The 22,483-nt window shown below is 39.7% G+C and overlaps 1 protein-coding gene across 5 annotated transcripts in view; it reads right to left on the minus strand.

The window, feature by feature from the left end:
- med12 (mediator complex subunit 12) overlaps positions 1–20,880 on the minus strand; it is a 31,443-nt gene extending 10,563 nt beyond the window's left edge. For 3 of the 5 annotated variants that reach the window (XM_014412620.3, XM_014412619.3, XM_014412616.3), the window contains exons 1-27: positions 20,705–20,879; positions 19,910–20,014; positions 19,602–19,793; positions 13,745–13,904; positions 13,419–13,594; positions 12,707–12,817; positions 12,085–12,357; positions 11,826–11,972; positions 11,264–11,363; positions 11,044–11,180; positions 10,546–10,677; positions 9,540–9,666; positions 9,111–9,340; positions 8,954–9,013; positions 8,677–8,850; positions 7,581–7,725; positions 6,557–6,675; positions 5,175–5,318; positions 4,914–5,077; positions 4,105–4,236; positions 3,707–3,934; positions 3,473–3,617; positions 3,127–3,247; positions 1,267–1,377; positions 1,070–1,183; positions 800–936; positions 126–305 (exon numbers count right to left, since the gene is read on the minus strand). In XM_014412620.3, coding sequence (XP_014268106.3) covers positions 126–305; positions 800–936; positions 1,070–1,183; positions 1,267–1,377; positions 3,127–3,247; positions 3,473–3,617; positions 3,707–3,934; positions 4,105–4,236; positions 4,914–5,077; positions 5,175–5,318; positions 6,557–6,675; positions 7,581–7,725; positions 8,677–8,850; positions 8,954–9,013; positions 9,111–9,340; positions 9,540–9,666; positions 10,546–10,677; positions 11,044–11,180; positions 11,264–11,363; positions 11,826–11,972; positions 12,085–12,357; positions 12,707–12,817; positions 13,419–13,594; positions 13,745–13,904; positions 19,602–19,793; positions 19,910–20,014; positions 20,705–20,806 — 3,966 coding nt within the window. In that variant the 5' untranslated portion in view covers positions 20,807–20,879. Of the gene's footprint in view, positions 1–125; positions 306–799; positions 937–1,069; positions 1,184–1,266; positions 1,378–3,126; positions 3,248–3,472; positions 3,618–3,706; positions 3,935–4,104; positions 4,237–4,913; positions 5,078–5,174; positions 5,319–6,556; positions 6,676–7,580; positions 7,726–8,676; positions 8,851–8,953; positions 9,014–9,110; positions 9,341–9,539; positions 9,667–10,545; positions 10,678–11,043; positions 11,181–11,263; positions 11,364–11,825; positions 11,973–12,084; positions 12,358–12,706; positions 12,818–13,418; positions 13,595–13,744; positions 13,905–19,601; positions 19,794–19,909; positions 20,015–20,704 lie in introns of all 5 variants that reach the window. The other 2 variants (XM_014412618.3, XM_014412617.3) reach the window with 1 other exon arrangement.
- Between the last annotated feature and the right edge of the window lie 1,603 nt (positions 20,881–22,483).

A 22,483-nucleotide genomic window follows, 5' to 3' on the forward strand; every position in this document is an offset into this window, starting at 1 on the left:
AATCACACTCAAGCAACAACTTGATAACAAATGATTTCAGACACATTAAAGCTGTTACAGTTAACACGCTCGTTCTAAACGGGAAACAAAGTTTCATGCATCATGTGAACTTTTTTTTTCTCTACCTGGAGGATGCGTTTGATACGCTGCCTCTGTGGGTTGTCACCGTCATCACTGTCCAGCTGGCGGTGAGGATAGCAAATAAGCTGCAGCAGTCGCTGGGCTTGAATGTTCACCAGCACCGGGTCTTGGAGGGCACTGCTGTCCTCAGACAGAGACTTCAGGCAGCGTTCTCCAACCCATTCCTGAAAAACAAGGGAAAAGGCGTAAAGTGGGAAATGTCAACAACTTCAGCAACCCCCACGTTCAGGTTCAAGTATCAAGATAAACTCTGTCATCCAAAACAAGCATGACTAAAGCTAAGTGAGTGGTAATGAAAACAGGGCAATGGGTCAATTCTTATGAAACAGAGCTGCTGACTAAAAAATATTTTGGAAATTTCATGAGGTCTCAGAGCAAGTACATTCCTCTAAGATCTGAAGAGCTGCCAGCTCTTCCTCCAGCCTTCATATCTAAGTGACATCTGGTGCAGAATATGATCTCATTCATGCTTTTTATGCACCTCTGGCTACGTGAAGTACAAAATAAGAATAATCAGTTACTATTTGCCGTCTCACAAAAGCTTTCTGACAAAAACAATGCACCAAAGATAAGACCAAAGTTCTCAAAGTAAAAAGCAATCTTTTTTTAGCCATTTTACTGTGAACTATATTCACACCATCTTAACTCATGTTCTCACCTGCTGGCAGATGGTCTTCAAAACATACTTCGCATATACATCCAAGCTGGCCGTCTCGATCGAGACATTGCGTCCTTCGGATATGTCGTCGAGGCCGGCGGTGTGAGACAACCCTGAGCCTCTCAACTCAGCATCACCTGCAACAAGAAGGAGCCGGCAAAACCAATCAGTAAACATTTGGCAAAACTGATTATGCCTGTGTTTGATACCAGTTTTTACATGGTGCACTCTAAGCTCTAAATTATATAAGAGGAATATAAATAGTCATACCCAACATAAACACAGCTTTGAGAACAGCAAATACAGCTCCAACCACTATGCTGTTCTGGGAGGCAGCAAGAAGGTGGCGATCGCAAGACGACCGGATACCAACTGAAGCCTTGTCTGCAAAGTTATAACACCAGTTTAAGACAAGCTTTGTTTCAAGCTGAGAAAAATGGTAAAACGTTTGTAGATGCGCTCACTACCTGACTTCACGCCATCTTGGGGGACAGGGTTGCGTTGTGGTGTCTTGAAAAGATGCAGCAGAATTCTGCAGGTCAGTCTGGCTCCTGGTTCAGAGTCTTGCTCACTGCAGGCTGAAGTCACGGATCAAAACATATGCTCTGATTAACACCGAGTTCCTTCACATCGCATCAGGAAGGTTCACTCCTTTTTTCTTTTTGGATGGGCTACACAATCCACTACATCAAAGTCACACATCTAAATTTAAACCCTGTCCTAGATAGGCTCCTCATCAGGCAAGATAAAGATGAATTTTCATAGAGCTGTTGTCGTGAAACAGGGAGTGAGAACAAAGCATTTACTACAAGTGAGAGCTGTTGGCATTTGGCACATGTAGTAGTGTTATAACATGAGCCAAATGCAACCAAACAGCATGGCTGAACGAGGCTTTGTCTCCACTCTGGGAGGGAAAAAAAGATTAACAGCAGGGAGAGAGGCACTTTTCTGGCGAAAGCACAAACTGCACCGAGGCTTTGTGGACCCAGATCAAATCCGTCACGTTTATTCTCCCCTTTGATAGAACTAATGCATTATAAAGCTGGATATTCCTTCCTGTGAGCCAGGCTGAAATGTGCTGCTCACTCATTTATAGAATGTCCAATGCCTGTGCGGTTATATAGAGATGCTTGGAAGGAAAGTGGTATAGAGAACGCAAGTAAGGCTAAAGGAAAAATGTAAGCGAGAGATTTAGTGGACAAATGGGCTTTACTATAAAGAATGTTTTAAAGAAAACACTCCCACAGGGGGCAGTTTTTAAATAATACATAAAAGAAGTATACTTATCCATATCTATTATTAGATAAGTATTTCACACACATATCATATTCAAATATGATACTTAGGGATAGCTCAGTAGGTAGCGCAGTCGCCCCATGATCGGGGGTTCGAATCCACTGAAGGGCTACCTTGAGGTACCCCACACGCTGCTCCCCGGGCGCCTGATTAGTGGCTGCCCGCTGCTTCACTGAGTGAATGGGTTAAATGCAGAGAGAGTAATTTCTCCACGGTGATCAATAAAGTATACATTATTATTATTATTATTTTGGGTTTAGCAGTGGAGCACACCGATGACAGAGTTTAACGATCTCTAGAACAATGCTAAAATAAGGCAATGAAATGCATCCCATTAGTTAGGTGGACAAAACTCAACGTCTAAATGCACTATTGGGACTGTGAAGTTGTGTAGGTCACAAAACTTCAGAGTCCTCATATGTCACATGGAATAAAGAGCGCACTCCTTGAAACTTCACAAAGCTACATCTAATCAAAAGATGGAGTTGTGTCATTATTGTTCTTTTTTTGTGAAACGATCAGAATTAAATCTCAACCCTTGCATATACACATAACATAGTTACTTTTTCCTTTTGTCTTGGTTCAGTGCTTTCTATTTTCTTTTAATCTTCACATTTATTTTACTTGGTTTGCCTAATTTTACTTTTGAAAAGATAAGGAGCTGAATTGTAGATTGTAAAACTTAAAGCGTTTGACGAATAGTGGAAACCACGGAGAAATCGATATCTCAGCTGGACATCTGCATCTGCCAAAAATGTCCTTTCTGTCTGATACCAGCTGATTAACAATGTGATGTTTACTGATGGAAAATAACAAATTGTTACTTTAACAATTTCACAATTGAGGCATCCCTAACTGAACTTGTGAAAACGAGCTAGCAAAAGCATCAAGCTCCTGTGGATTCTGTTTTAGTACTACAACTGTAAACTTCACCAATGTGATCAAGGCTCCCGGCATCTGACCAATAATATTTGAAGCAATGGCATAAAGTACTTCCTTTACCCGAATTCATGGGATTTAAAAACTCTTACCTGCATTGAGAAGGGAAGGAATGGCAACACAACGAACCAGATCTTCAAGGAGCAAGCACTGTCTGGCAATGAGAATGGCTACAAAGGTTGCCAGAGAATCGTGGAAGGACAAATCGCTAACCTTAAGGACACAAGACAAGTAAAGAGATCAAATTTAACACGTGTTTTGTGAAAAAACATTCCTCCCTAATTTAGAAAAAACAAACCAACCCCAAAAAAACCAAAATACTATGAAACTTCGGAAGAAACTAGCATTTGCTTTGCTTAATATGAGCCTCGACCACTGTTGAGAGTATATGCATAAGAGAAAATAAGGAAAACAGGTTTACTTTAAAAAGAAACTTACATCTACGTTACACAGCAAGTCATTGAAGCCACAGTTGCCGTTGTTAGAGGAGCAGCAAAGAGCCTTGAGAATGCCGAGCCATTCGGCGCTCAGGGAGCGGCAATATGCCGTCAGCTCCGCACACAAGATCCCAATATCGTTCACCCTGAAAGCACATCACATGTCATGAAACCAAAGTCCAGTAGTGCAGCAATCCGAGCCCTACACCCGCGTAGCCCAGCAGGAGTAACGCACCTTTCTGGGTCTCGGTGATCCACACACACATCCATTAGCACATTACAGACAAAGCTGTAGCGGTTGGGTGGGCTGTCATTCAAGAGTTTGCCAATCACGGAGTGGTTGAAGTTGTTGGCTGAGGGGTTGGCGATGGCCTCCATCATGTACATAGGATCCCAAAGCATGTTGGAGTCTGATGGGTCAATATTGCAGTAGATGGAGTTCTTCACTTTAGAGCAAAACTCACTGTGGTAGAACACAAGGCAAAAACAAATAGTTGAGATTATGTTGCACCGAGCAATAAAAACAAACAAACATATTAGTTCAAAAGTGGGTTCAAATTATTCTATTCTAGCATAATTTATGAGTCTATGCATTTTTTCCTGTGCATTTACACAAGTTTTTTTTCCCCTTACCTAAATATCTCACCAAACTTGTTCTTGAGGTGACTACAGGAGGTGTAGAGATCATACAGATAGGCCAGAATGCAACGCTCAGCAGAGGAACAGTCTGCTGGGTTCACACCTGACTTCACCACAATGCGCAACCTGTCAATACAACGAAAATGTGATTCGTTCAGTTATGAAAAGAAAAAGTTGGTTATTTCTTGCTCAGGAGGATGTGATGGGACAGCACGGAGAAACAGTGTTACATATATATGTTACTCTGATAAAATGTAATAAAATCCATTTAAAAACCACTAATAAAAACACTACTGTAATAACAATGCACCATATACGCAAGGTTATGAGGGTCCTGTTGGCCTGCATCATTAAAAATCAAGAAATTGCCTGCCACATAAAATCTGAACATGTGTTTCCACAAAAGAATAGAAAGAGATATACTGTGGTAATAACGGCGCTTTAGAGGTGCAATTAAGAGGCGTTTGTTAAGTGTTTTACGGTACACAGCATTCAGGAATCAAATGCACCGTCAGCATCCCCGCGGTATAAAAATCCCAATTAAAGTCAAGTGAATGCCTTTCTGAATGAGTGCAAACCAACAACAATTCTTTAACTCTGCAATGACTAAACGCATCCTCTCTTTACTACTTTAATTACAAGTTTAACTGAAGCCTTAACCCTGCAAACATCCCTTTATGGGTGTGATGAAATCTCTATTTCAGTTTATCTAGCAGAAAGATGACAACACAGTCTTGGTCCACCGACTGCAATTTAAACTGGTATAAAATGAGCTTTTCCAAACATTAAAACTTGTAACATACCCATCAAAAACTTGGGCTGTCTGCTCAGGATTGAGGATGAGGCAGGAGTGGTACCTCCTCAGCACTGCTACAATACACAGACACAGGCTTGTGGTGTAGCTGCCCACCAGGCTGGATGACTTCAGCAGCAGCTCTGCTTCCACCAGACTTAACTCATTCAGAAGCTGCGCAACACAGTCAACAGATGTTTACACATGACGCTGAGTAAACGGTGAAGTTAACTTGATTTGTCTGCATAAAATGTGACTGAAGTGCCAGTACCTGAATAGCGAAGTCTATGAGGCCACTAATGTTAAGGGAGTACTCCATGAGGTCAAAGATGAACTGAATGTGCTGGACGAGAGGCAGGTGGTAGGACATCCCTAAGGCAAAGCTGGTGATCTGTTCCAGCACATTTCTGGACACCTGCACACAAAATACCAGACGTGAAATTAATGCAAGAAATATGAGAACAAATATCTTCTTTAGAGTCAATAAACCAATTTGGAATTTTAAGTGCATGTGGATTAATACTCAAATCATGGTAAATAGGCAAACTTAGTTTAACTACCAGCAAAAGAGGAAAACTAATAAACGCTCAAAGTTTCTCACAAAGAGTCTGATGAATAAAAAGGACGACTGAACTGTCACATCTGAAGCTACAGCTGAAGGGTGATTAGCTTGGCTTATAGTAAAGACCAGAAGATGGGGAAGTAGCCAGTCTGGCTCTTTATAAAAGTTAAAAAAAGAAAGAAAAAGCTTAATGTTCAAGAGATATATGGATGGAATCAATCTTCTTACCCACTTGAATCTTCAAGAAAGCGAATAAGCATATTTCAGAAAATGTCAAACGATTCCTTTAATATAAATACAGACACCGACTCAGCCGTAAAGTGGTGGAAAGTTATCCTTATGTATTAAACTGTAAATCCCCAAACACTATGAGACAACGTCTGGCCTCCTGAGGCTTCTGAAATCTGAATTAGGCCCTTGAAGACTTGAGTCCAACTAATAAAGTAAAAAAGTTCCAAATGAAATTTTCAAAATGTTTTACACAGTTTATAATATGTGGGCTAATACTAAAAACACTTTACTATTCAGGACTGACTGCATTCTCTGCCATTTATAATTTAAATAGATGACATTATGATGCGTTTTTACCAAGTGGCAATCTCAGGAGCTGAAAATAGAGCCAATGCTGTTTCAGCTGCTCCCTTATACACAGGGGGTCGCTCCAGTTTGTGTTTTTAGACCAGATGCCCTTAACGACTCAACCCTGAAGAGACTTGTCTCAGGTCTGTGAGATGGAACCATGCTAAATGCTAACCAAGCTGGTACCCGACTAAATATTCACACTTCTTTCTCCAACAAGTCAAAACTAAAATGACCAAAATGCCAATGTTAAGGCCTCAAGGTGCAAAGTAAAAACCAGCTGATGGCATGGCCAATGGCTATATTTTATAAACTCAGGTTTTCAGGTTCCAACCTTCTCAGAGCTGTTTTGGTTCTGAGGCATTAAATTGTTTTGTGACATCTTACAGAAGAAATATTTATACGGATACATTTGAAAGGTCATTCCTTCGGGTCCATTTGGCTACTGTTTAAACAATAACAGAATCTAAAACACGACTCCAATGAGAAGATAAAATGATTCCTTGTCTAACCTGGGAGGTGACCTGGTGCTGGTCAAAGTGGGAGAGGTGCTGGAATTTGGAGAAGATATCCTCTGCAGTGGGAAAGGCCTCTGGCTTACTCCTCTTCCTTTTTTGTCCTTCCTCTCCTCCTGTGTATGCAGAGGGTAAAAAACAGAAGAAAAAGAAATTTTAAAAAAAGGAAGCAGCAACTCTTGCTGGTCAGCAGTATTCTTTCCAGTCCGCCAAACAGGCCAGCCATGAAATCTAGTTAAGCTAGTGGAGTCTTATCTTATTCCAGCCTACTTCGAAGCTTCGCTGCAAAATACATTGCTATGGAGGCACTTTAAAGAAAAGGAACGAGGTACTTTTTATTTAAGAGATACATAGCTGTGAAGGGAAGGTCATCACAACCTCAGAAATCTGCCATAAAACATTCTGGTATGTGCAATTATTACTCCCAAAACCTTAAATCAGACTAATAAGGTCACGTGTATTTGAGATAAAGTGTCTGTGAACAGATGAAAGCTATTAGCATAGAAATTGGGTAGAAAGAAGATTGAGTGATGTAAACCCCTGAGGGTTCATAGAGAACAGAAGGGAAAAAAAGAGGGCTTTTTCTTTTAAGAAGGGCAGAAGAAAGGCGTTACAAATGTAAAGTACACAAAGAGGAGAATTATTAGTCGGATAACGGCTGGAATGGCCACAGTGGGAAAGCAAGCAATTACCCTACGTGTGAAAAATGTTTTACAAACAACCAAACATGATAAAGCTTCTGTTTTCCATGTTGCTTTCAGCCAAAACATTATCTTTCATATGATAAACACGGATTATTCTGCAGAAAGATGCGGGGGAAACATTCAGTCAACAAATTGGGGGAACATGTATAAAACATTCAAACAACCCCCTGACTCCCATTTTCATCCTTAAAGGTGAAAAGTAGGTAAAATAAAACTGTAATGTAATCTTAAAAAAACATAAAACTGCCAGACAAAATTCATGCCCGGAGAAGCAAACAGAAAATGTTTAGCATCAGTCAAAGGAGGAACGCTGTTACCTGTTTCTGCTGTGCTTTTGCGGTTTAGCACCTTCAGGATGTCTTTGGTAATTTTCTTAATGGTGTGTCTCGCCTCATCTCTCAGTTTGCCCACACCGTAGAGGACCACTAAACGCTGGTTGCATTCATGACTGGCACTTTCCTCCTAAAAAGAAAGAAAGAGATCCTGATGAACTTCAATAAAAATCAAGAACGACAGGAACCAAAAGAAAAAGACGAGCAATAATTTAGCAAACTTTTCAAACCAGCTGATAAGGACAATAAAAACTACCCCAAAAAAAGAATCTTACACTGAACTGTGTTAAAATCATGCTGTGAATGAGTCCAGAATTAAAGCAGTTATAATTCTGTGTATGAAAAAATCTCATCGAGCACTAAACAGAGCCATTTCACAAATAACATTAAAAATATCATATTCATTTAGCTATATTAATATTAGAAATTATTCACATCAATGCTTTTTGTCCACCAATGACATTATAAAGCATCATTTATATAATTTAAACAACATTTAGGGACCAAGATTTAATAGATTCAAAAGTTCAATGGCCTCAGTGTATGTGCAACTTCATGTATTAAGCAAAGTCATTTTTTATAGCATTTACACCCATTCACAAAGACCTTGCAAAACAAATCAAGTTAATATACAAGACTTTATTGATACAGAGAGTAAGAGCTAGCTCTTCATGGGAAAAGGAAATCAAATCTAAAATAGCTGAAAAACAATTCCAGACCTCATTAGGAAACTAGGAAACCACCAAAACATATTTTCTTTTGGCCACCTGAGTTGATCTGGGTTGATTTCATAATGTAAATTTGCTTTTCAGTAATTTAGGCTATAGTTAAACTGAGACTGAAAATGAAAACGGGTTTCAGGAAACTAAATAAAAACTAACAGATGTACCGACAAACATCCAGTTCAGATGTTGTCAAAGTATAGAGGAAGAAGATTATTCTCCATCTTTATCATTTACTACATAATATCACTGAGTCATACTGTGCTTTCAGTGTATTAGGAAGATATCTGCGCTTAAGTCCCTGTAGGAGAGAGTATCGGGTATTTCTGTTTTCAAAGTCACACTGTAAGGATTCTTACCTGAGGAATAGGGAAGTGAGTGGCATACTGGATGTGACGGGGTTGCTCATACAGTTGAGGAAAGGCGGGGTCCATACCCTTGTCCTTACAGTTGGGCTTGCTGTCCTGATCTGTAACCGGCTTCTCTGGAGAGGGGCTTCCCTTGGTTTCACAGTGCATTGGAGGTGAGAACATCTGCAGGACAAAGAAGGCTGAAATTACTTCAAGCGAGGAACACCAAAATGTTCAGACAGAAATGGCTCCTAGTGTTTGTGTGTAAATTCTGGCAAAAATATACCTCATCAAAATTAGCACTGGAGTTATGATCGATTTCCATGGACTCCGACAGGCCAGTATCCTGTTGAACAAACAAGAATTCATGTTATCTTTTTACACCACACAGCTACTGTGTCTGTAACTCTACACAACATCGACAACAGATTCCTCCAACATGCCTCCATCTTGACACTGCTGCCTGCATCCTGCTCTTTGCGCTCCGATTCATCAGAGGGCTCATCGCTGGGTGAACGTGGGCGGGGCAGGTGGGAGTCAGAAGCCAAGTCGCCACGGGAAATGAGCGTGCACATGTAGATATTGTGGGAAAAGACGTCGTGACGGATGAGCTCGCAGAAGAGAAGGACTAGGTTGGAGAACTCCACGCGTTCGCTTTCATTCCCAGGCTCCGCTGTGAAGGGGAAAAGAGGATTTGAATAATTTATTAGCAGATTTCCCCTGCCAAATCATTTCGAATAAATATGCAATGAGTAATGAAGTAAAAAGGCAAAGACAAAAGGACGTAAAGTTCGTTCAATATTTAGACTGAGATCATGTGTGACACATCAGAGAATCATCGCTGCAAGAAACAAACAAAAAGAAAGACTCACTCAGGGTGGGAGCCTGAGTGTCGAGGAACTGCAGCAGCACATCCTGAAAGACTGGCAGTGTGGCAGCTGACAGGGAACCAGATGACACAGAGCCCTTCTCATCCACCACCTCCGACTCGCCGCACCTCTGCAAACAAATGTGCAACAGACAGTCTTTGAGTGCTAAATTCAAAAAAATGTTCTTACTTAGCATGTTTCTTTGGATTTACAGTAAATCTACACACACGCTGAAAGTCAACTGTGTATACACATTTAAAGCTTCTCACTAAATCTTATACTCAAAAGATAAAGATTAGGGATGCGACAACTACAAATAAACAACATCAGAGACTGATATGTTCAGACACAACAGATGGTTACCGTGACTTCAAAATATAAACTAAAGAATAAAACCCTATTCACACATTATCTGAGATACATGCTATGTTGTAGGGAATGGAGAGCTTACCTGTGATCTTAATCACAAAATGTCACAAATATGTCTGCAAGTCATGAAGCATGCAGCAAATTCACCACCAAATTTTGTCAAATGGGTCATGTTAATAGTAAGCCCCCTGTAAAATGGCATTTCTGCCTTTTATTTTATTTGAACAGTTTCATTTGTGTCCCCACTGCTTTCTTCTCCTGCATGAGGAAGTTTTAGGGAGTTTGTATCGGCAATTATAAGGGACAGTCTGGAAAGCATTTTCACAGCACAGAGGCCCAGTCATAAAAACAGTGAATGGTGAAATCCATCACAAAAGGAAAATATTAAAATATGATGATGATGATGATGTTATGATGATGGATGACATGCATGGCAACATTCGGTAAGGAACTGTAACAGTAATAACGTGGCAAAAATTATTAGTGTTAGATCTGCGGCTGACAGCCACGGATGTCATTAAATTTGAATATATCCTGTGTAAGAAATGTAATAAATTATAAGGTTTCTGTGACAGAAGTTGCACTAAAGGTGCAGAAGCGGCACAACAGAACTCAGATTGGAGGGCGGTGTGTTTCTTACCTCTGCTTCTATTTCAGCCTGCCTCTTTTCCAGCAGCTTGGCCACAACCATGGCCCTGTGTCTGCCTGAACGCTTACAGCACACAGCCCATTCACAAAGCAAGGTCACCACCGCATCATCATCAGGTGACATCTGGGTAGAAACACGCTTTATGAGACAACATCTCCAAAAATAACATCACTCGGTGTCACACTATTATCTGATGATCGGTAATCACATGGCATCAGCAGTCTGCTTTTTATTACAATTAACAACAACGTGGTCAGTACTCTCCTGTAGCATGCAACTACTAAAGCTAACTCAAACTAAACTAACAACTGTGGGAAAAATCACTTTTAACTTAAATAAAAACCTAGCCTTTAGTGAACCATTCAATCAAAACTGGAAACGACCAAAACTACTTCGAAAACTAGAACTAAACTGAATACCAAACAAAATGTAACTAACTATAACTGCATTTAACTGTTAACTCACTAAAATATACACCAAACTCATTACCTCGTGGCCATCTTTGCTCTGGCCTGAACCAAATATCCTGTTGTACAGTGAATCCAGGGAGTTGTTGAAGTCAGACTTCTCAAAGCTGTGGTTGTCCAAAACCTCCAGAGTGTGGAGAACCCTTCCGATGGTGAATCCTGCCAGAAGATCAACATTATTTTAATTTGTTCTTAAAAGCTGCAATCAAGTATCTAAAGAGTGAAAGAAACAGTGTTCATACCCGCTGTCGTCTCCTGGCACTTATCAAACGACCACCTGAACTCCACTGCCTGACCTCGCTCCTTAATTTGTTCCTCAATCTCCCGCAACTTTGCACGAACCTGTGAAAGACCACTCTGTTAGAGGGCAAGAAACTGAAACCCAAAACCTGTGGGACTGCCAACAAATCTTAAGATTATGAGGTAACTAAATAACCAATTAAAAGTAGTGAAGAAGGTTTATGTAAAGCACAGTTGTGTTTATAAGTAGAGAATCTCCTGACATATATTTCAACGCAAACTTCCATTTGCTCAAACTGGCTTTGTTGGTACTTCAGAGACTGTCCTTGTGTTTCTGCACTAGGAGCCTGTTTGTGCACAAATCTGTTTAGCTCTGTGCATTTCTTGTTCTTTATTGATTTACTGTAATACACTGGAATCCATTGCTTTTGTGCACTAGAAAAGCCAATACAATGACTTTAATTGCAAACAAATGAAAGAAAAGCCCATGAGGGTTTTTTTTTGAGCACCATATGAATAATTTCACATACAAAAAAAGGAAAATGTGAGTATGGATGGAGGTACCTGCTGTGTAAAGGCAGTGTTGCCTCCTGGCATTGGCAAGCTGGAAGGAGCGATGGGCAGGAGGTCGAGAGGGGAACCAGTCTTGTTTCTGCTGTCTGTTAAAGAGTAATGCCACACAAGAGCACTGGGACAGCACAACACAATGCTCTAATGTGACAATGACAGGAGAGAGAGGGGCAGGGAGAAGGAATAAAGGAATAAATACCGGGCTTAGAAACCATGTATTAAGTACATGAGAATGAAATTGGACATAGAATACCTGTAACATGCAGCTGAGACCAAACACCAGAGGCCTGTGCTGTGGACAGATATAGAAGTCTGTAAAAGGTGTCTGGGGCTGGTTCCCTCCCGCTGGCTGGGAGGTTGGTGTGGAGGGCAGAGCGTTGCTTTGCTGTGTCAAGATGCCGTGAGCTGGATGCCCTCCTGTGCCGGGGCCCAGGCTCCCGTCACTTAGCAACAAGTTGAGGCGGCGCGTGCAGAAGTAAGCCAGTCTTCGTGACAAGTAAGCAGACTGCACGAATTCCCCCGAGTACTGTGGCACAGAGGAGAGATTCACAGCATTAACCAGAGCACTTGGTGTTCATTCACATCAGTCAGCTACAGAAATTGAAACAAAATGAGGGCTGTGGGCCCCGGTGGGTGCGGTCACCAAAGGTTACTGCCATCACACGAAGAAACAAAACAGGATAAAGTGGTGACAGCTGTAGAAGCACGTCATACCACAGAGCAGGTGGGTGGGTGTATCTGCACAGCTGTATGAATGTTAAGGAGGAGTGCAGGTTTCGCAAATGTGATCCATTAAAGCACGAGTGATGAGGTTAGATTGAAACTAAAGACTGAGGTTCATAATGAGGTGACAGTGAATGAGCAGATGTGTATACCTGTAGTAAAAGGGGCAAAAGTAGTCTGAGAAGCTCATCTTCACCAGGCCGGACTTTCTCAAAACACTCCAGCACCCACGTCAGGAACTCGTGTCTGTCTAACATACCATCCTGAGCACAGAAACACAAGTCCAGCTTAATACTATGCAGATCTTAACACTCCTACACACTGTCTCCTTTGTGTGGCTTAAAAATGTATTAAATTAGAACATTTTCAACATCATCATATATACACAGAACACAGTAGCTGCCTCAGACTTCATATCATCCACTCAGAAGACTACTGAGATTAATATGACTGAATATGCTGCACATACATGCAAGAGCAACATCCTTTGGCAACATCTAACCTCAAAACTTTCCAGATCTAAAACAAATGATAATTTTTAGAAGAGAAACTATTGATACAGCAACAACCCTGAAGTTCAAAGCATCAATCAGCGTCTGTAACACGTCCATTTAAATTTAAATATCAATTACAGACGGCACAATTTAGTGAATTAAATATGATAAATATTTGTTACAAATTGCACGCTTGTGACTCAAAGATAAAATAGTATAATAAACCAGTGCGATTCATCAAAACCTAAATGTTGCCATGGAGCGTCATTAAGTTTGTGCACAGCAGGTAACTCGTGTAACTACCAAAGCTCAACTGCAGCATTTTAACTCCAAGACTTTTTCAGCAGCAGACTTGAGAGTGTGAGCTGACCTGAAACATGAACATGGCCAGCTTCTCGTTGTATTCCCACTGCTTCATGGCCGTCTCCACATCAGGGGGATTAGCTGGCAGGGGTGAGCTGCAGCCTTGGCTGGGAAACTGTCTGTAAAACTCAGCCACCTTCTGAAGCTGCTCCCAGAGATACTTGGTAATGATTTGGGTCCATTCTATACAAACACACATACACACACAAAGAAATTACTTTCACAGCTAATACATATCTAATACATGATGTCACAATATCAAATGAAAGGTAAAATTATATCGTTTAGCCAAATGATCCCTCGAGACTGAAAAGGCCCAAGTAACATGCTCACCTATGCACGGGTCAATCACATGCCTCTTCTTGACTTTAGTTTCTGTGATAGCTGCATGATATGCGCAGGTCATCTTAATCATCCATGCTGAACGCATTACAGGGACTGAGTACTTGGCCAAGTATCCAAAAACCTCTTCCTTCTTGCTAAAGATCGGTACCTGTAAAAAGATTTAGCAACAAATTTAATGGAGTGCTGTATTGAACTGCTGACAGGGAAGCAGGAGTACACTGACCGAACAATATTGCTATATCTGACTGATATCTTCATCTCCTTATATGTAAAAATGACAGCATTTTCTGATTGCAGTGGCTGATATTTATTTTGTTGTGTTATCTTAATTGTGTGGTAAATGGCCTGTATTTGTATAGCGCCTTTACTAGTCCTGCCTAGCGACCCCAAAGCGCTTTACACACCCAGTCATCCACCCATTCACACACTGGTGGAGGCAGCTACAGTTGTAGCCACAGCTGCCCTGGGTCAGACTGACAGAAGCGAGGCTGCCATATCGCGCCATCGGCCCTTCTGGCCATCACCAGTAGGCAACGGGTGAAGTGTCTTGCCCAAGGACACAACGACCGAGAGTGTCCGAGCCGGGGCTCCAACCGGCAACCTTCCGATTACAAGACGAACACCCAACTCTTGAGCCACGATCACCCCGTGTGCTGGCAAACTGCTCAAAACCACTGTGATAAAGAGCTAAAAGAACCTTAATCATAAGTTAAAAAGGAAGAAATAACATAAGACTAAAAATATCCACAGTGATGACGGCCATTAATAAAATGTTTAACATGGATAAAATTAAGAGAGACTGTAGAACTGTGTCAAATTGCCACACCTCTAAATACACACAAATTGCATTCTGCACTTTTTATAGACTTCTTAGTAAGCCATTATTATTTAATAATTCCTTTATTTATTATGTCTATCTATATTATTATTAACATTAATGTTTAATTACATATATTTATATTACTTTTATTTTATTAGGGTATCATTCTTTTAATTGTTCCCAGGATGAGACCTCAGTAACTTCACCTCATTCTGTCACGTTTCTTCATCAAAATGTAGCATACATATCAGGAATGTATGTTATTCCTAAACTATATGGCTCCAGTCTTCAGAAATCATTTCATTCATTGCTTGATCTGCTTTGAAAATAAATGGTGAGAAAGAAAACACCTAAAACGCAGCCAGGGAGAAACCTGGAATTGTTATCCTTCGGGAAAAATGATCTGCCAAAGTCCTTAATAAATCCAGCCAGTTTATCACGGCACAGTGAAGTATGTTAAGCAATAAAATAATTTTAAAAACTGCAATGTGCAGGTAAAATGATAAGCAGCTTGCTTGAAAACACACACAAAGCTCACCTTTCATTTATTTCGATGCTTTAAAACTTCAAAATCTATATGCTTCAATTTGTAAGAGCACTTACTTGGAGAATAATTTCACAATATTGAACAAAACAATTCAGACGATCTATGACTAACAGATTTCGTAGTTCTTTAAAAAAAGAAAAATAAGCTGCTGACACTTTCAAATAAAGACATGCATTGTGTTTTGGGTCAATACACCCAAACAAGACTAACAAAAGGCTTGATTTACACAAAAGCATTACGTTTTCTTAACTAGGCTATTTAAAAAGCACTTTTGAATTGTTCCTGTTTCGTAACATCTCAACCAAACAGGGGAGTTCTGTTTAATATAGGAATTATTTTCTCTACACTCATTCAAACTGCTGCCTTTTCTCCTTCAGCTTTTACAGAACCAACACACTTTCTTCTCATGGTCATGTACACGTAAGGATTTTGCCAACAATATTTTTATATTTTGATCTTTTTTAACTCCACCATTTCTTTTGATCACGACCTCATCTGCCACGCTCTGGTGTGGTTTACCCCCAGATGCTTTCTATAACATCATCAAGAGTCCTCTTTGATGACCTCACCTGGGCTTTATATACACACTCCATTTGCTTCTCTTGGGTTGAGAAGCAACCTAAGAGTATGAGGAGTTGATGACTCCTCATACTGTTGCTCAATAATAAATACTAAGTTCTGTCTCACTAGGAAAAGCTTTCAAACCAAGCCTATCAACTTCAGTCAGCTCAATAAAAAAAAAACAAAAAAAAACAACAACAACAACAAAAAACTGTTATTAGCTAAAATCACTAGGTTTAAAAAAAACCTACAAATTCATATAGCTAGCAAAAAATATAGTTGTTGCTGTGGCTCAGGTGGAGTGCCCAGTTGTAAGTTTGGTAGACTCCTCTGGTCCTCATGCAGAAGTATCCTTTAACAAGATACTGAACCACTTGTCCCTGATGCATCCATCAGGGTGCAAGTGTGTGTGTAAATGTTAGAAATCTTAAGCAGTATATGTCTGTGTTATTGGGTAAATGAGATTTGCAGTTGAAAGGCAGTATATAAGTACCAGGCCATGTTCTACAATGTGTACCTTTCTCTTATTTTTGTATATATTTCTCCTGTTTGCCATTTATTCCTGCTCTCTGCTATTTAATACATATATATATATATACACACACATATATATAACACAAAAAATGACAACTTATAAATGATATTCTACAACACTCAGCTCTGTTAATAGCTTATCTAGTAGAGCACACAACATCACATTTCAACTTGAAGAGGCAAAAGAGCCACTAAACTTCAAACTGCTGCTCCTTATGGTTATATAGCTATTAAACATGCAGGAAATCCAAAGTGTGGGACCATTTCAGTAAGTACCATTTCAAAAGACAATCCTAAAACGGTAACATGCAATCTCTGCAGGCATACATTCCCCTGTTATTCATCAACCTTTAAGAAAATGCCCCATAATTTGAAACATGGATCCACTTGGCATGCCTGCTGGCTAAACATTAAAGTCTCTTTTATTTATCTATTTATTTATTTTATTTAGAAAGAGGGGCAATACATATTAATGAACAAGTTAACAAATGTAAATATGACAGATTATAGCCTTGGGCTAATTTGCATCTGCAGACCCTCTGGCAGGTTGGTGTTACACACAAGTTAGTAAAAACATACAGAGACACTATTTACAGGTCAGGTGACAAGGAAAAAAACAGTGAGCACATTATATTAGAACAAACAATGACAAGAAGAGTGGACAAGAGAGGACAATATAGATAACAATAATGGAAACATCAATTATATTGCAAAAACCCCAAAATTACACATGCCCTGACTGTCCTGATATTGCACTGACCCATTACACTAATAGTTGTAATACACTAACTCTTTCTCATGTCCAATATAAAGCATGATTAATTAAACATGATCACATGTTTGTGTGTCCCTGAGCCACCCTTTTAAGTGACTCTTAAAGATGGGGAGACTTGTACTTCCCTCACTGACAGTGGAAGAGTATTCCAGAAGCTCACTCCCTGATATGACAGAGCATCTATGAAAAGGTGCTCCGTCTAAATGCCAATTCACAATTACATCTCTCAGTGGCTCGAGTCAGTCGAGACCCGGCAACACTGCTAGACTTTTGTTTAATAAAATCACTGATTGGTGGAGGCACCAGACCATGTATAACGTTGTATATTAGACAGGCAGATTTAAATCATTTGAAATTAGTAAAATTTAGAAACTTGTATTTATCTCAAATTTGACAATGGTAATATAAAAAAGGTTTTTTATGTAATATTTTCAATGCTCTTTTGTAGCACACTTCGATTGGCCCAATAGCAGCAGAGCTCGTATAGGACCATCTTGTAACACAATATTCAATATGAGCCGGTATCATAGAGAGCAGGAATGTAATCGCTGCTGTGTCTGTTAATGATGTGCAGATATGTCTAAAGTTCTATATTAACATTTACAGTTTTCACTACTTTTTTAACATGTTTTTTAAAGGATAATTTTGAGTCTAGTAGCACTCCCAAACACTTAAATTCCTCAACATTAATTAGTTCTTGTGCACCCAAGAAAACTTTTACTGCAGCCACGGTTGTTTTAGGTTTACTAAAAAACATTGATACGGTCTTTTTAACATAAAGGCACAGGCATGAGTCATTCAGCCATTTTTGTAAATCATGTAATGCCAATGAAAGCTGATGGGCTGCATCATCAGCAGTTTTGGCTTGTGTAAAAATTACCATATCATCAGCATACATAATCGTGTCCACATTTTTGCACACATTGGGCAAGGCATTTACATAAAGTGAAAATAACAGGGGGCCTAGAATTGAACCCTGAGGGACACCTTGCGCACAGTAAAGATAGGGTGACTTGCTATTCTTTATTTGCACGCATTGTTTTCTATCTGATAGATAAGACTGTATCCATTTAACGGTGTGATTACTAAAGTTAAATGTTGACAGTCTAGACAAGAGCTTAAGATGATTCAGTGTCAAACGCACGGAAATCAAGAAAAACAGCCGCAACGTAACTGCTCTTGTCTAAGTAAGACTTCACTCTCTCAACAAAAACACAGACAGCCGTTTCAGTTGAGTGAAGAGTGCGAAACCTGAATTGCATAGGGTGCAAACCCGGATTGGAGTCATTAAGATGTTCAATGATTTAGCAACCCACTTTTCTGCTATCTTTGAAAAGATGGGGCGTATGCTAATAGGTCGATAGTTAGCAGGGTCTATTTATCACCCAATTTATAAATTGGTGTAACTTTTGCCACCTTCCAACTCAGAGGAACGACTGCCTGCGTCATTGATAAATTAATAAGATGGGTCACAGGCACCAAAAGACAAGATTTATAATACTTCAAGAAATTGGTATGAAACCCACACTCATCCCTTGCTTTAGAACTTTTTAATTTAGAGATTATATTTTCTACTTCATTTTCTGTAATTTTTCAAATGTTGAACTTTGAATCTTCAGAAGAAACATCCTTTTTGGTGTCAGTATTCCCAATATTTTGTTGAGGGTCACAAGAATTAGAAAACACGTGTGCAATTTCATTAATAGTACTTTGGAAAAAAAATCATTTAATTTAGTAGCTAGGCTGAGAGGCTCTGATACCAGCTCACTGGCAAATTTAAGTTCAAGGTCTTTATCAGCATTATGCTTACTGTTACCAAGGAGTTAATATTTTCCCAAATTAGCTTACAATTTCCTTTAGCAATATTAATTACAGTCATGAAAAAAAATTTGCTTTTGCCATTCTCAAAGTCTGTGCGACTTTATTCCTTGCAGATATAAAATGTAATCAATCAGTATTTAATCCAGATTGTAACAATGTTTTAAGTAACTGGTCTCTGAGTCTCATAAGCTGTTTACACTCAGTATTAATCCAAAGCAAGGAATAAACTCGTTTCTTTCAATGGCTCTCGTTCTGAAACTGTGACAAGACCCCTTTAATAGAAGAGTATAATAGATCACAACATTTATTAGTGTCATCATATTATAGTATGCTATTCCAATCGAAATTATTTAGAGCTGCCATTAAATGTTGTTCTTGACTATTTGGAATCAATGTTTTTTTTATATTCATGCTTTTACTGACGTCTCAGTCGCTTTTAGTCAGCTTTCTGGAGAAGAATATGGCACTGTGGTCAGACCTACCATCCCCCCCAGTAGCTTTTCTGGCTACTGAAGCACATTAAAAATCATTAATAACTTTTCAGGTTCTCTGAACTTGAGGCTTTCCTCCTGCATGCTTTGGGAAGACTTAAAGTGTAGTTGTTGTTGTGATTTTGCTTCTCCACAGCCCAGGAATTTAAACTATGCTTTAATGTGTACTTACTTCATATCATAAATTTAAAAACAATTAACTCACTAACTAGGTGGCTTAATGACTTGTGCTCAACTAGGAAACCAATTACAGGAATGCCCAATAATAAATAATAAACAAGGGTTTTAAGTTTTACCTTTTTAGCCAGCTGTGTCAGAGGTTTAGTCCCAGCTAAATCCGTGAACCAGTTATTGATGGAGCTCTGTGACCTCGCTGTGACAAGCCAGAAATTATCCTTCTGGTTGACCTGTGGTTTACGCTTCCCTGTGTCTGGAAACGTGCTGTAGCGCAGCTTCTCTGCAATAATGCTGCTGAAGTTTGAGCTGATCTATAAAGAGAGAGGGGAACATGTAAGATGGCCAAAATCCAGCAGGGAGGGGGGGAGAATCCATCCAGTTGTGAATGGTGTGCTAGAGCAGGAGCTGTGTTAAAATGAGCCATTACCTTGGAAGGGTTGAAGTTGACATTTTTGGCACTGCCATGTTCATCACCGGATACAGCTGGTTGGTTATTGAATCCTTGCTTCACATTCAATGCAGTCAACTCATCCTGAAACACATTTCAGCGAAGAGAAATGATATTTTTCATGCGACGTTAGTGGTATAATTTGAGATCCCAGACCACTGAGAAAGTCAGGATGCGTGGTTGATTGGTTTTGCAGACATGACGTAAACATAAATAACAATAAAAACATTTTTTTAATTATTATTGGGGAAACATAAAGAGTCACTTTTTCCATTTGCATCAACAGATTACATCAGGTTATTGCTGGATATGAACGAACAGGGATACCTCAGCTAGGCCAAACTCCAGTCTAAAAACTCAGCAAATAATTTACAGCTTGCTGGTAATAAAGATTAGCTTTGAAGGTCTGGTTATTCGTAAAAACAAACCATATGGCTATTAAACAGAAACAGTCACGCACAATCCAACACCGAGCGCATATTGTTTAAAACCACACAGTAAGACAATGGCTGCAGTTTATATCAAACTGCAACGCATCCGCCACCCGAAGAGTTAGCTTAGCAAACTCAGCGATCTTACCAAGTAGCTGATTGTCAACTAAGAAGGGCAAGCTAGCTAACAAACTGACAACTAGGTTCTGTTCATTGTTATTGCTAGGCCCAGACCGTTCACAGGACTGCAAGCTAGTGTTAGCTCGCACAGCTCCTCTGCCTACAATTTTCCTCGAGAAAACGTTACTCCCGGCCGTTCAGGGAGCACGTCGTCAAATCTGACCTCTTTTTGCTTTGGATCTTGCGGATAAACGTCCGGAGGGCCGAGTCGGGGCCGCTTTAATGGACGGTGTTCGTAACTTAAGATCCCGAAAGCAGCCATCATCCAGCGGCATCACAGCTAAGGCTTTCCTCCTTCCAGCAGCCTGAGGCGAGCTACAACAGCCAAACTCACTTCCGGCAGGGTTCCAGTCGTGAACTTCAAAATAAAAGTCAGGGAAACTAAATTGCATAAAAAGCTTTGTGCTTTTTAGTTACTCTAGTAAACCGCCAGTAGACCCTATACAGAAGAAGAAGTTACTCTAGTACAGGGGTCGGCAACCGGCGGCTCTTTAGTCCTTTTAGTGCGGCTCCGCGTGGTTTGGGAAAATAAATTAGTTTTTTTAAGTAATTAGCTTTTGTGTATTTTACTTATGTTAGTTCTTTTTTAACTTGTAGTTCTAAATTGGAAGATTATTGTGATATTGAAATATAAATCTAAAATGATATTCTATTATTTTTTGATCGCTCAAAATAAGCCGCTCAAACAGCGCTCACGCCTCACAGACGACAGCTTACAGTCCTGCGTAAAGTTGAAAGTGACTTCGTACAGCCTCGATTTGCAGACGCTGTGCGCAGAGGTTCAGGAGCAGAAGTCCCATTGTAAACATATCACGGCAGACCCGACGATGTTTCCATGAACAGGCTTTTCAGCATCTCTTTATTGACCACTTTTCACACACGGGTGCTGTACGCACACAGCCGGCTGTAGCTTTGCAGCTCACTGCCCGACACACACCAACACAACAGCATAGAGAGCACAGACGTTAAGGCGTGATTGCGGGCGCCGCTCAGGTGCGTCCGCCTCCCCTGCAGCGGGACTGCACACATTAACCGGGTAAAATACATATTTAGGCAGAATTTTGCAAACATCTGCTTTTCATTTTCCAATACTTTTTTTAACAGTCAGGTCAAGGCTCCAAAAGTCCAAAGGCGATATAAGGGTGGCGGCTCACAACAGTTTTTGTTTGCTGGATCATTTTAGTTCAGCTGCGTGTCTTTGCTTTTGTTATATTTCTTTAAGAGTTCAAAGTGTGTTCATTACATAAATAAAATGTAATTTTCTCTGTAGCACTTCATGGATTTAAGCAACACACCTTAGTTCTTCACACAAAGCATAAAGGTAAAAAAAACAATATATACAGTGTTATCTTCATTTTAGATGTCAAAAAGTATTTGCGGCGCCCAGTGTTTTCTTTTGCGTGGAAATTGCGTCCAAATGGCTCTTTGGGTGATAAAGGTTGCTGACTCCTGCTTTAGTAAGTAAATAGAGAACAAATAATGTTTTTTAATCGTTTCCATGTTTTTCCTTTCTGATTAAAAGTGCGCTATTAAAAACACTCACGTGTATTTGGTTATTAGGCTATTATATAATATTAGATTTAATTAGGGGGTATTTAGCTTTAATGTCTGACTAAAAAAATCTACATCCTGCATAATTTGTGGTCTCCCATTTAACCTTTAAAGCCTAGTCAACACACGCACGCACACAGATATACAAAATAAATATACATGGTTTTTATACATGGTGTAATACGGCAAAATAAGTTTGTACATCTCTAACTAACTGGAAAGTCAATATTTGGTATGAGCACTTTTATTCTTAAACACAGTCCGAACTCAGGCAAGCTTTCTTGTAATTTCTTTAAGATGTCTTCAGAAATAATCTTCCAGAAAATTTTCCATATTTAACTCCAGTTTCAGCACATTAGCAGTTATCTCAGTGTAATATGAAAATCTGTCC

Source organism: Maylandia zebra, linkage group LG2, assembly GCF_041146795.1.
Source record: "Maylandia zebra isolate NMK-2024a linkage group LG2, Mzebra_GT3a, whole genome shotgun sequence".
Taxonomy (NCBI): Eukaryota; Metazoa; Chordata; class Actinopteri; order Cichliformes; family Cichlidae; genus Maylandia; species Maylandia zebra.